Consider the following 13,637-nt stretch of genomic DNA (forward strand, 5'->3'; position numbering starts at 1 on the left):
GTCCAACACCAGTTTATTAATTGCTTGGACTAGTTTTTTAATTCGAAAGTGGGGGTTACTGGTCCTCGGGACCAGTTTATTAATTGCAAATCTATAAGAGAACAAAGGCTGGGACCACTCCGGAGACCAGTTTATTATTTAGGACACTAGGGGGGTCACTGGTCCCAAGGACTAGTTTAAAAATTATCCTTATTTCCCAGACTGCTGCTGATTTCGGCACGAGCTTAAGAAAAGATTTATACTTATTTCTAGTCCAAAATTTCTAAGACTTGAAAATCGTCGTCTGCTTGTACTGTAAAAATGGCGGATATGGATAAGCCCGGTTTTTTCAGATCTCTGATGGGATCGTTGCATTGTTTCCTGTTCCAAACAAAGTATTTTTTATTAGCATATTCTCTCGGCGCTTTTTATTTAATAGTAGAACAATACAGAAAATATACAGGAAAGGCTAAAATTTTGACTAACAGTGGTAAGAAACGTTACATACGCGATAAAACACATTTAATAATTAACACTTTGCAAAGGCCCTAAGGCTTATTTTGAATTGACAGAGTTGCCATTCAGACGAGACCACGTGGCTGTGATAACTGGGGGTACCAGCGGTATTGGGCTCAAAGTAGTCGAGAAATTGCTTACTTTAGGCATGCATGTGGTCGTAGGAGCTCCTTTAACAGAAGAGGAATGTAGAAATTTCAAAAATACATTCGAATCAAAGAGGCTTAACTGTAAAGGTAAGGTTTGAAAAATTATATTTGAAAAATAGGCCTATATTGACAAAAAATGGCGGATCCTTTCTCTTTCTCAGACCCATTACCTTGAAGGAGGGAAGTTTGAAGCATAAACTTCCCTACTCCAAGCTAAATGTTTCTGTAAAACATTATTACAGTTCAAATATGGCCACTACATCTAACATCTATGCAATCAGTAAAAAAATTCGCGCAAATGTTTTTGGAATCAGGGAAACCATTGCATATCTTAATTAATAATGGTCGGTTGAATTATTAATTATATAAATCGGTAATTGGCCTTATTGTAAGTAATTTTGGATTGATTAAATTAGCGGGAGTTATGTATGTACCTTATAACAAAACTCAAGACGGTTTTGAAGAGCATTTTCAAGTCAATTACTTGTCGCATTGCCTTCTAACCAAATTATTGTTGCCAAAATTAAAAGAAACGGGGACTGACGCGTTTCACACTAGAATAGTGAATGTCTCTTCCAGTACCCATTTTGTGGGTAGTATTAACTTTGAAGATATTCAAAGCGAGTAAGTTAAGGGGAGTTTAATTCTTACTAGCTGGAGCTTACAATAACGCAATTTTAACCCTACTTTTGCCTAAAGGCGGTATTATTCCAAATATTTCGGGTATTTACAATCAAAACTAGCCATAGTTCTTCACACATACTCTTTACAAAGAGAATTAACCGAATCAAATGCTCACGTTACTGTCAACTGCCTTCATCCTGGTGTTGTTTATACCAATTTGTACAAACACGTTTGGTGGGCTAAATACTTGGGAGCTTACGTGTTTAAGGTAATAATTGCCGCGTTTTTCTGCAATTTCGGCACTAAGTTATGACGAGGCTCTAATTTAGAAACCAGAGGAAGGTGCTGAAACTGTAGTTTACGCCGCAGTCGCTCCAGCGTTAGAAGGAGTTGGTGGCAAATATCTCGAAGAAAGCCAAATTTATTCTTCCAGTAAACTATCTCACAATCGCGCTTTACAAAACAATTTGTTGCGTTTCACTGAGGACATGCTACAGAAATGGATGGACTGATTTGTTACCATTGAAATTCTCACTACTTTTGTATTTTTATAATAAAATTTGGATATTTGATATAAAACTGTATTTTTTGAGTTATTATGTCGTTTACTACGCGTTTTATATTGTAGACCTATGTTGGCTTGACCACCTTGTTAATATGAGTGCGTAGTAGATGACGTTTTCAACATTTGATAAAGAGCTAAGAACTGTCTCACAATCGCGCTTTACAAAACAATTTGTTGCGTTTCACTGAGGACATGCTACAGAAATGGATGGACTGATTTGTTACCATTGAAATTCTCACTACTTTTGTATTTTTATAATAAAATTTGGATATTTGATATAAAACTGTGTATTTTTTGAGTTATTATGTCGTTTACTACGCGTTTTATATTGTAGGCTTATGTGGGCTTGACCACCTTGTTAATATGAGTGCGTAATAGATGACGTTTTCAACATTTGATAAAGAGCTAAGAACTGTCTCACAATCGCGCTTTACAAAACAATTTGTTGCGTTTCACTGAGGACATGCTACAGAAATGGATGGACTGATTTGTTACCATTGAAATTCTCACTACTTTTGTATTTTTATAATAAAATTTGGATATTTGATATAAAACTGTGTATTTTTTGAGTTATTATGTCGTTTACTACGCGTTTTATATTGTAGGCTTATGTGGGCTTGACCACCTTGTTAATATGAGTGCGTAATAGATGACGTTTTCAACATTTGATAAAGAGCTAAGAACTGTCTCACAATCGCGCTTTACAAAACAATTTGTTGCGTTTCACTGAGGACATGCTACAGAAATGGATGGACTGATTTGTTACCATTGAAATTCTCACTACTTTTGTATTTTTATAATAAAATTTGGATATTTGATATAAAACTGTGTATTTTTTGAGTTATTATGTCGTTTACTACGCGTTTTATATTGTAGACCTATGTGGGCTTGACCACCTTGTTAATATGAGTGCGTAGTAGATGACGTTTTCAACATTTGATAAAGAGCTAAGAACTGTCTCACAATCGCGCTTTACAAAACAATTTGTTGCGTTTCACTGAGGACATGCTACAGAAATGGATGGACTGATTTGTTACCATTGAAATTCTCACTACTTTTGTATTTTTATAATAAAATTTGGATATTTGATATAAAACTGTGTATTTTTTGAGTTATTATGTCGTTTACTACGCGTTTTATATTGTAGGCTTATGTGGGCTTGACCACCTTGTTAATATGAGTGCGTAATAGATGACGTTTTCAACATTTGATAAAGAGCTAAGAACTGTCTCACAATCGCGCTTTACAAAACAATTTGTTGCGTTTCACTGAGGACATGCTACAGAAATGGATGGACTGATTTGTTACCATTGAAATTCTCACTACTTTTGTATTTTTATAATAAAATTTGGATATTTGATATAAAACTGTGTATTTTTTGAGTTATTATGTCGTTTACTACGCGTTTTATATTGTAGACCTATGTGGGCTTGACCACCTTGTTAATATGAGTGCGTAGTAGATGACGTTTTCAACATTTGATAAAGAGCTAAGAACTGTCTCACAATCGCGCTTTACAAAACAATTTGTTGCGTTTCACTGAGGACATGCTACAGAAATGGATGGACTGATTTGTTACCATTGAAATTCTCACTACTTTTGTATTTTTATAATAAAATTTGGATATTTGATATAAAACTGTGTATTTTTTGAGTTATTATGTCGTTTACTACGCGTTTTATATTGTAGGCTTATGTGGGCTTGACCACCTTGTTAATATGAGTGCGTAATAGATGACGTTTTCAACATTTGATAAAGAGCTAAGAACTGTCTCACAATCGCGCTTTACAAAACAATTTGTTGCGTTTCACTGAGGACATGCTACAGAAATGGATGGACTGATTTGTTACCATTGAAATTCTCACTACTTTTGTATTTTTATAATAAAATTTGGATATTTGATATAAAACTGTGTATTTTTTGAGTTATTATGTCGTTTACTACGCGTTTTATATTGTAGGCTTATGTGGGCTTGACCACCTTGTTAATATGAGTGCGTAATAGATGACGTTTTCAACATTTGATAAAGAGCTAAGAACTGTCTCACAATCGCGCTTTACAAAACAATTTGTTGCGTTTCACTGAGGACATGCTACAGAAATGGATGGACTGATTTGTTACCATTGAAATTCTCACTACTTTTGTATTTTTATAATAAAATTTGGATATTTGATATAAAACTGTGTATTTTTTGAGTTATTATGTCGTTTACTACGCGTTTTATATTGTAGGCTTATGTGGGCTTGACCACCTTGTTAATATGAGTGCGTAATAGATGACGTTTTCAACATTTGATAAAGAGCTAAGAACTGTCTCACAATCGCGCTTTACAAAACAATTTGTTGCGTTTCACTGAGGACATGCTACAGAAATGGATGGACTGATTTGTTACTGTTATGTATTACTGGAAGTCACATGCTAGAAATCACATGATCAGAATCGGAGATAATAGAATGCGCCGCTAGGGCTAGAGTTGATATAAGCGGCAGCTAGAACCTGAGCTAGGCACTCTTGAACTGACAGTCTTGTAATAAACTTAGAAATAAAGAAGTATCTTTCAAAACGTAACATGGTGATAGAGGTGGGATTAAATAACCTACGGTCTCTCTAAGTAATATTATCGCGTTAATTATATTCGTCAATTTAACTCGGAAACGGGACAAGTCGCGCTAACCCTAAACGCGATAACGTCTCTCCAAGACACTTCAGATCGATGACGTCATTCAAGAGTCCCGCGCAATTTCTGCCCGGCCCAGATCCCGCGACCGCGTGGTCGGAATACAAAGACGCTTACGACATATACGCTACTGCTGCCGAACTTTCTACCAAAACGGTCGCCATTCAACGCGCTACATTTTTACACATACTAGGTGCGACGGGACGTCGCATTTACAAAACATTACCTATCGCCGAAATAGATGATGCTAGAACTGTGAAGGTAATTACGGATGCCTTTGACAATTACTGTATACAAAATCCCTGGAAAACACTCTATCCAGCTTAAACCACATGCCATACCATCTGTCTCCGCAGCCCATAAGATCCCCATTGCCTTACAACAGCCAGTTCGCCGGGAATTGGAACGACTCCTACAAAATGGGGTAATCATACCTGTTTCAGAAGCTGCAGATTGGGTTCATCCTATGGTCGTCGTGCCAAAATCTGGAAACGAAGTTAGAATTTGCCTCGATCCACGACGATTGAACAAGGCCATCAAACGGACTCCTTTTCCAGTCCCAACCTCACAAGAAATTTTTGCTACACTGAAGGGCTCTAAAGTTTTCACCGTCCTGGATGTTCAAAGTGCCTTTTGGCAAATCGAACTCGACGACGAAAGTTCAAGGCTCTGTACGTTTGCAACACCAGAAGGGCAATACCGATTTCAACGCCTACCAATGGGCATAGCTACAGGGTCAGAGGTGTGTCAGGCTTCCTTGCGCAGAATCTATCCTGTCACAGAGTTCCCAGAGGTGCACATTTCCACGGACGATTTCTTAATTGCCACTAAAGATATGAAATCGCATATGGAATCCTTAATCAGGATTTTGGAAAAAGCCTTACAAACGGGCCTCTGCTTCAGCCGCAAGAAACTACAATTGGCCGTTTCAAAAACGTCCTACATCGGACATATTTTAACTGCAGAGGGAGTTCACGTGGACCCGCAGAAAGTCACAGCCATCACCGCGTTACCACCACCAGCCGATAAACCAGCCCTCCAAAGTTTCTTAGGGATGGTGAACTACATACTTAAATTCATCCCTCATGCAAACGAAGACACGGCCCCGCTACGAACACTGCTTAAAAAAGATGCTGTTTTCCAGTGGGAACCAACGCACCAACGACACTACGACAATCTTAAAAACGCCGCCGCAACAGCTCCGGTTTTGACGTTCTTTGACCCGGCCAAGCCCATAATCCTGTCCGTTGATGCCAGCCAGTACGGTGTAGGAGCCGTACTGCTTCAAGAAAACCACCCTGTAGAATATGCTTCCACATCGTTCACACCTACACAAACTCGATACGCTCAGATAGAAAAGGAATTATTAGCAATAGTTTACGCTTGCGAACATTTCAATTTCTATATCGCCGGAACGAGAGTCACAATTCAAACGGACCACTCCCCACTTATTGGACTACTACAGAAACCTCTACACTTAATAACACCTCGGTTACAAAGATTAACGATGCGCTTATTTAGATATCAATTCAACCTAATATATGTACCAGGCAAATCCTTATTAATCGCCGATATGCTCTCACGAGCCCCGCAGAAGACGACCGATATCAATACATCAAATCTGGAAGGACCATACGCTGCAGTACACGTAATTACCACCTTGCCCGATGACATACAAGGACGTTACAAGAAGGCCACGCAGGAAGATCCCACATTGCAAAAGATAACAGTTCTCATTGAGAGCGGCTGGCCGAAACAAGCGAAAGTTCTACCGCCAGAGGTTCGACCATATTGGCCATACCAAGACGAGCTACACACAACGCAAGGCCTACTCTTCCGAGGGTCAAGACTGATAATCCCAAAACTAATGCAAAAAGAACTCCTCGACAAGGTCCACTCCACCCATCAAGGGATTAACTCGTGCATCGCTAAGGCCAAACTTAACATCTTCTGGCCTACCCTAAACCAGGATCTAACGACACATATTCGGGCTTGCGCGATCTGCGCCACTCGCCAGAGAGCTAACCCGCCAATGCCAATGACACCGCACCAATTGCCATCACTACCATGGCAGATGGTAGGCCTTGATTTATTTCATGTGGACTCACAGAAATATATACTCCTAGTAGACTATTTCTCACACTTTGTGGAGGTGCAGAAACTAGTCTTGACGAACACCCAAGCAGTAACAAACTTCCTCCGACCACATTTCGCCAGACACGGCCCTCCACAAAGGTTAATATCGGACAACGGCCCGCCATTCAACTCGGAACAATTCCACAAATTCTTGGAAGAATGGGGTGTGCGGCACACCACATCGTCACCAAACTACCCCCAATCTAACGGGCTCACAGAAAGGACGATACAAACCATAAAAAATTCCATCATCAAGGCCAAGCAGAGTGGCAAGGATTTGGAAACGGTACTCTTGGAATATAGAACGACACCCAAGACGAATCGACCGTCTCCCGCGGAATTAAGCATGGGGCGAAGACTAAGGACAACCTTAACAACTACCAATAACAGTTTGAAACCCTTCTATCCCGTCCAGAGGGCCAAGAACTCCATCGCTAAACAGCAACACAGCATGGTAGAGAATTTCAACACCCGACATACAGTACCACTACCCGACCTACAAACCAATCAACCAGTCTATTATTGGGCTGGACAACGACAATGGCTACCAGCTAAAGTAATAACAAGAGGGCCGGAGCCACGATCATATCAAATTCGAACCGCCACAGGACAAATACTTCGGCGCACCAGAACCCATCTACGTCAGGATTATAGCGATTCCAATACTACAATGACGAAACCTACAACAATGAATTCCTCGCCAACCCCACCACTCACTAAAACTATCCCTTCTAACACACGAATCTATTACGCTCGAACCAAACCTAAGTTCTTACCAGCAAACCCAAACCTACAGACACTCAACCAGCCAAACCACCATCATCAGACCATAGCAACGGCAGTATCCATATCACTACCAAATGACGACCAAGCTTTACCAGAACAGACTCCACCTCAGGACGAAGTACAGCGGGAATTACAGAGACACAGAAGACAGGACAACGTAGAAATTCCAATAGCAGTTGACCTTCCAACCGACGACTTCCACATACATCACCGAATTCAGCCCGGTCGTAACACTACCATGAACAGCCATACGAACCCAGCACGACTTCCAACAACGGCCACTAATACACCACCAGATCACCCACGACCTGAGCAAGCATACTCCCAGTCAAGAACACGCAGGGGACGTCCCATCATCAGACCGCAGCGATATCAAAATTAAGAACTGCTAAACTCGTTAAGGACTTTATTTATCATTTTAAAATTTTAGCTAATTACGAGTTATTTTAATAGTAATCACATAGTTATTTTAATTGTAATCACGTATTATTTTATGGAACATTGTAAAACAACAAATCAGATTAATTAACGAGAAAGGAAAGAGGGTATACAGTAAATGTAGCGGCAGTAATAATTAATGTAAATGTAGAATTAGAGAATTAGAATCTTACATAAGGGGAAAAGAAAGATGTTATGTATTACTGGAAGTCACATGCTAGAAATCACATGATCAGAATCGGAGATAATAGAATGCGCCGCTAGGGCTAGAGTTGATATAAGCGGCAGCTAGAACCTGAGCTAGGCACTCTTGAACTGACAGTCTTGTAATAAACTTAGAAATAAAGAAGTATCTTTCAAAACGTAACAGTTACCATTGAAATTCTCACTACTTTTGTATTTTTATAATAAAATTTGGATATTTGATATAAAACTGTGTATTTTTTGAGTTATTATGTCGTTTACTACGCGTTTTATATTGTAGACCTATGTGGGCTTGACCACCTTGTTAATATGAGTGCGTAGTAGATGACGTTTTCAACATTTGATAAAGAGCTAAGAACTGTCTCACAATCGCGCTTTACAAAACAATTTGTTGCGTTTCACTGAGGACATGCTACAGAAATGGATGGACTGATTTGTTACCATTGAAATTCTCACTACTTTTGTATTTTTATAATAAAATTTGGATATTTGATATAAAACTGTGTATTTTTTGAGTTATTATGTCGTTTACTACGCGTTTTATATTGTAGGCTTATGTGGGCTTGACCACCTTGTTAATATGAGTGCGTAATAGATGACGTTTTCAACATTTGATAAAGAGCTAAGAACTGTCTCACAATCGCGCTTTACAAAACAATTTGTTGCGTTTCACTGAGGACATGCTACAGAAATGGATGGACTGATTTGTTACCATTGAAATTCTCACTACTTTTGTATTTTTATAATAAAATTTGGATATTTGATATAAAACTGTGTATTTTTTGAGTTATTATGTCGTTTACTACGCGTTTTATATTGTAGGCTTATGTGGGCTTGACCACCTTGTTAATATGAGTGCGTAATAGATGACGTTTTCAACATTTGATAAAGAGCTAAGAACTGTCTCACAATCGCGCTTTACAAAACAATTTGTTGCGTTTCACTGAGGACATGCTACAGAAATGGATGGACTGATTTGTTACCATTGAAATTCTCACTACTTTTGTATTTTTATAATAAAATTTGGATATTTGATATAAAACTGTGTATTTTTTGAGTTATTATGTCGTTTACTACGCGTTTTATATTGTAGGCTTATGTGGGCTTGACCACCTTGTTAATATGAGTGCGTAATAGATGACGTTTTCAACATTTGATAAAGAGCTAAGAACTGTCTCACAATCGCGCTTTACAAAACAATTTGTTGCGTTTCACTGAGGACATGCTACAGAAATGGATGGACTGATTTGTTACCATTGAAATTCTCACTACTTTTGTATTTTTATAATAAAATTTGGATATTTGATATAAAACTGTGTATTTTTTGAGTTATTATGTCGTTTACTACGCGTTTTATATTGTAGACCTATGTTGGCTTGACCACCTTGTTAATATGAGTGCGTAATAGATGACGTTTTCAACATTTGATAAAGAGCTAAGACTGGAACTAAAGTGATGAAGGTGAGAGTTATTATGTCGTAGACCTACGCGTTTTATATTGTAGACTTATGTGGGCTTGACCACCTTGTTAATATGAGTGCGTAATCGATGACGTTTTCAACATTTGATAAAGAGCTAAGACTGGAACTAAAGTGATGAAGGTGATAAGATCAAACCATATCCAGGTCTTCAATCATAAATAAAAATAAGTCAAGCGAAATTAAAATTTATTTAATAAAGTTTCAAATCTTCCACACTGACATTACATACATTCACCAATAAATACAAAAAACCGTTTAATTAACATTTACATAATTGGCTATATAATAGCAAGTACTACATCTCGACTTTAACTTTCAGTTAAAGTCAAAATACTTTATGGTTATTATTTAATTTAACATTAAACATTTAAAAATCAAACTTAACGAGGGACGACACGCTGTATTTGTACTGTGGATGAAAATTTAGTTTGACTAATATTTTTCGATGAAACCGTTATTATCAATTCCGCCAAGTTTCTCCATCTTTATTGGATCCGATTTGTTAGACTCTAATTGGTCTAATTTGTCCTTGCCTTCCAAAGCCCATGGTTGTACAGTTGAGGAACTAAATGCTATGAAGACGAGGCCACCTGTTACGTTGATAGCAGCTGACATGTAAAAGAAGTAGCTCCAACTGACAGCGCTTCCTTCCTAAATGTATGAAGTGTTATGATAAGGAAGCATTCTTCTTAAGACCAAGTATAAGACGTTAGCTTACATTGCCTTCCAAGAAGAGACCAGCGATTAGTGGCGTTAAGAACCCACTGATTGATGAGAAGGAATTGCAAATTCCGGAGATTAAACCAGAGTATTGTGGGGCGATTTCAACCCCGTTTGACTGTTCACCACCAGCGAGAACGCCGTAAAATGCCATGTTGGTTATGAGAAGGATCACAACCAAAGTATCGTTGCACCTGGCCGTGGGTATGAAGAAGAGACAGATTGAGGTACCAAAGGAAGCTAAAGAATTTGAAGAAGAAAATTAAGGAAAATACATCATAAATTGAGTCATTTTGGACCAGTTATCTTACCTATTGCTTGAAAGGTTTTTCTCCAAGCGCCTGTGGAGAAACGAGATCTCTTTATGATAACGTCCGCGAGGTATCCGCTTAACATCAGCGAAATTCCCGCAGCTCCGTACATCATGGAATTAATGTTACTATTCTGTAAGTGACAATTAACATCAGTGTCAACGTTACACCATTTATCATTGTTACTTACATCTTGAATATTGAAATGCAAAACCGACTCCAAGTACGACGGTAACTTGGTCAACATTCCATTATAATTCCAAGCTAGGGCTAATTTTGCATATGCCAAACTCAAAACCGCCTTTGAGGTCAGTAGCTTGAACCAGGGGACATTCTCAGGGTCCGACGATACTTTCTTCTCGCCTTTGTCCATCTTCTCCCTCAAGAAGGCCATCTCATTTTCGGAGATTCTAGGATGTTCTTCGGGGGAGTCGTAGACCAAGAACCACCAAAAACCCAACCATATGAACCCGGCACAACCGAACAAGTAGAAACTTGCGGGCCATCCGCCCATGAAGTCGCCTTCGCAAAGGAATCCGGTAATTGGCATAACTATAATGTTGCCAAGATGAGCACCCAATAGAGCTAAACTTAAAAGGATTCCACGTTCCGCTGGAGGAATCCATTTGACCATAAGAGAGAATACTGCGGGAATGTTGATACTCTAGAGTGTGGAAGATAATGAGAGGTGTGGTTAGTCATAAATAGTTTAGATAAAACTCTATGACCAATCAGAGTAAGACCAAAGAGATTCTTCCATTACGTGGATTATCTCTTCAAACTATTCTGATTGGAATAGTTTCGCCATCATGCATGGGTAATATAATAGTAACTAACCTGAGCTAATCCCATCACTACTCTAACTGCAATAAAAGCTGGTACATTCCATCTAGCAGCCAATGGCGTTATGAGACTCATAACTGCAATAAAGAATTAAATTGGTATTAATTTGAAATAGTAAATTTTTTAAAACAAGCTTTTATCTTACTTGAAGATATTATGACGCCAATTGCGAACATTATTTTGGCACCAAACATATCGGAGAAACGTCCACCCAATGGCTGAGTAATGACGTACCCATAGAAAAATCCACCCAAGATAAAACCTTGCGTAGTTTGTGACCAGTGGAATTCCCCCTTGCTTAACTGCAATGTCCAAAACACCAAATTTTTAATTCAACATTCACGGTATTTGATGTGAGGAAATCAAATATACCATATCAGAATCAGATTCGGTATTATTTCCGGAAGTTGAAGGATATGGACACGTTTCGTCATCAAACGAGGCGGTTGCGTTAGAAAGCGATTGATTGTTATGTCCTGATGAGGCTACCATGGCTACTATAGCCACGCTTAAGTTACCCCGTTGCGGGTAGATGACCACAAGACCCATCATGGTCATAAAGGCCACCATATACCGGGCTGGTATCAAGTCCTTCATCGTAAATATTTCGTACCTGTAAAAGAATATGCCCACAACGAATTTGGTCAATCAAAGATCGTATAACACTGCTATAGCGCGTTCAAACTTTTTAATGGGTTCTGTTGTTATAGGCTCGGGTTTTAAAATTTCTTTGTAGTTGTGGATGCATGCACGCGTATATTAGTTTAGTAATTTGCCGTTAGCATTTATATTATAAGTTACCAAGCAGCAATAAGTATGACACAGAACGATAAGCTATAAGTAATTTAGCATTATGGCAATGGGAAGTGTCATGCTTTTGTTTTAAATTTACTAATGAAATTATACACTTCAATTGTTCTTTAATTGCGCCGTTAACGTAGGCAACGCTGTACTGGTGCGTTGCAAGAGGTTGCAAGTGGTATAAACACTGGCCCCGCGCCAAGGCACTTAAAAGTTTTTCTATGAATCATCTCAATTCCTTTACTCTCCCTTTAATATATCAATGTAATTTAATGTCCCTTTAATCTGAATTTACTCAATTCAACTGCATAGCGTCACGAAGTATTACGATTCGTTATGGAAAAAAAAAATTTACTAAGACTGATTGGTTGAAGTCAAAATAATAGAAGAAATAATTCTCAATAAATTAGTTAATTTACAAATTATTTATTACCTTTAGTTGGTAGTTGCGAAGATGGTTTTCTTCAGGAAAGCCCTTTCGAGCTACCCTATTGAGAAGGGATCTCTTGGAATTGTGTTTCATTTGGGGAGACCCAAGTTGCCTTTTATAATTGTCAAATCAGTACTTAAAACGTCAGTCGTTATGAGGGGGGATTGTAGGACACGATCACGCTAGGTCAGGTGTGGTTCTTTATTACATCATTAATTTTATTATAATCCAGAATTGACTGGTTTGCTTAGAATACTCGTTGCCTAAACTCAAAAGATAAAATACGATAATTAATTCCTGAAGACTTTTATAACATCCCAGACTATTTTTTTCTTATTTCTTACGTGGGATATTTTGAGTGTGAATATTTTTTAACACTTTCTTTCAAGAGAGATTACTGTTTTCTATTATTGGCTGTCAGTTTTAAATGGATAGTAGCGTATAAATCGATCATTGAATTTTTATTTCAAACCCCTTTTTTAAAATAATATATAAAAAACGACAAACATAAGAGTTTAATTATGTGCATTTGTACAATGTAGTTATTTTATTTTTGTTCCCTCATACCAAGGAAACGAGAAAACTTCATTAACAAATAGAATATTTAATGTTAAGACAACTATAGTGTTTGAGCAGATTGGGTGCAACCAAAATTCAAATTGAAAATTTTCATTTACAAGAAATGACGCCCCCGGATGTACCAGTACTTTCTAATCCACGATAAATGTATTTAAAGCAATTTTTTTGACTGTTCTCACTTTCGACAGACAGTTTATGTAGGCAAAGAGGAAAGAAGAGAATAATTTTGGCTGTGGGCGATCATGTTTGGTACCGTTTTTCTCTATGGATGACGTCACACGAGGACTTCCTTGGGGCTTTTAGTGGTACTAATTGTTGAATAGGAGATCTGATACTTGAAAATATCAGCGGCGGTTATAAATCAATTTGCAGATAATGCAAAAGAGGCGGCTTTATAA

General features: G+C 38.1%; 2 protein-coding genes across 2 annotated transcripts; one reads left to right on the forward strand and one right to left on the reverse strand.

Moving 5' to 3' along the window:
- Positions 1–61: 61 nt before the first annotated feature.
- Positions 62–1,847, forward strand: LOC149654054 (polyprenol dehydrogenase-like). Its single transcript, XM_089845426.1, has 6 exons — positions 62–469; positions 525–731; positions 887–988; positions 1,061–1,268; positions 1,344–1,536; positions 1,598–1,847. Exons 1-6 carry the CDS (start codon positions 301–303, stop codon positions 1,778–1,780), a joined length of 1,062 nt encoding a protein of 353 aa, XP_089701552.1. The 5' UTR covers positions 62–300; the 3' UTR covers positions 1,781–1,847.
- An 8,140-nt stretch (positions 1,848–9,987) lies between these two features.
- Positions 9,988–13,020, reverse strand: LOC149654055 (sialin-like). The gene is made up of 8 exons (XM_089845208.1): positions 12,664–13,020; positions 11,802–12,042; positions 11,575–11,731; positions 11,424–11,506; positions 10,777–11,250; positions 10,587–10,719; positions 10,274–10,515; positions 9,988–10,206 (listed from the first exon to the last, which is right to left on the reverse strand). Exons 2-8 carry the CDS (start codon positions 12,024–12,026, stop codon positions 9,988–9,990), a joined length of 1,533 nt encoding a protein of 510 aa, XP_089701334.1. The 5' UTR covers positions 12,027–12,042; positions 12,664–13,020.
- Between the last annotated feature and the right edge of the window lie 617 nt (positions 13,021–13,637).

The sequence above is a fragment of the Phalangium opilio genome, unplaced genomic scaffold (genome assembly GCF_054372755.1).
Source record: "Phalangium opilio isolate 3A_F unplaced genomic scaffold, DU_Popi_V2 ptg000079l_1, whole genome shotgun sequence".
NCBI classification, from domain to species: domain Eukaryota; kingdom Metazoa; phylum Arthropoda; class Arachnida; order Opiliones; family Phalangiidae; genus Phalangium; species Phalangium opilio.

Bases quoted from the DNA above. Each gene is read 5' to 3' on its own strand.
- LOC149654054 (XM_089845426.1), top strand. From the start codon at position 301: ATGGCGGATATGGATAAGCCCGGTTTTTTCAGATCTCTGATGGGATCG. The intron at 732-886 runs GTAAGGTTTGAA...ACATTATTACAG, and splicing joins AAAGAGGCTTAACTGTAAAG to TTCAAATATGGCCACTACAT. The intron at 1,537-1,597 runs GTAATAATTGCC...GCTCTAATTTAG, and splicing joins TGGGAGCTTACGTGTTTAAG to AAACCAGAGGAAGGTGCTGA.
- LOC149654055 (XM_089845208.1), bottom strand. From the start codon at position 12,026: ATGAAGGACTTGATACCAGCCCGGTATATGGTGGCCTTTATGACCATG. The intron at 11,732-11,801 runs GTATATTTGATT...TGGACATTGCAG, and splicing joins CCGAATCTGATTCTGATATG to TTAAGCAAGGGGGAATTCCA. The intron at 11,507-11,574 runs GTAAGATAAAAG...TCTTTATTGCAG, and splicing joins TGGCGTCATAATATCTTCAA to TTATGAGTCTCATAACGCCA.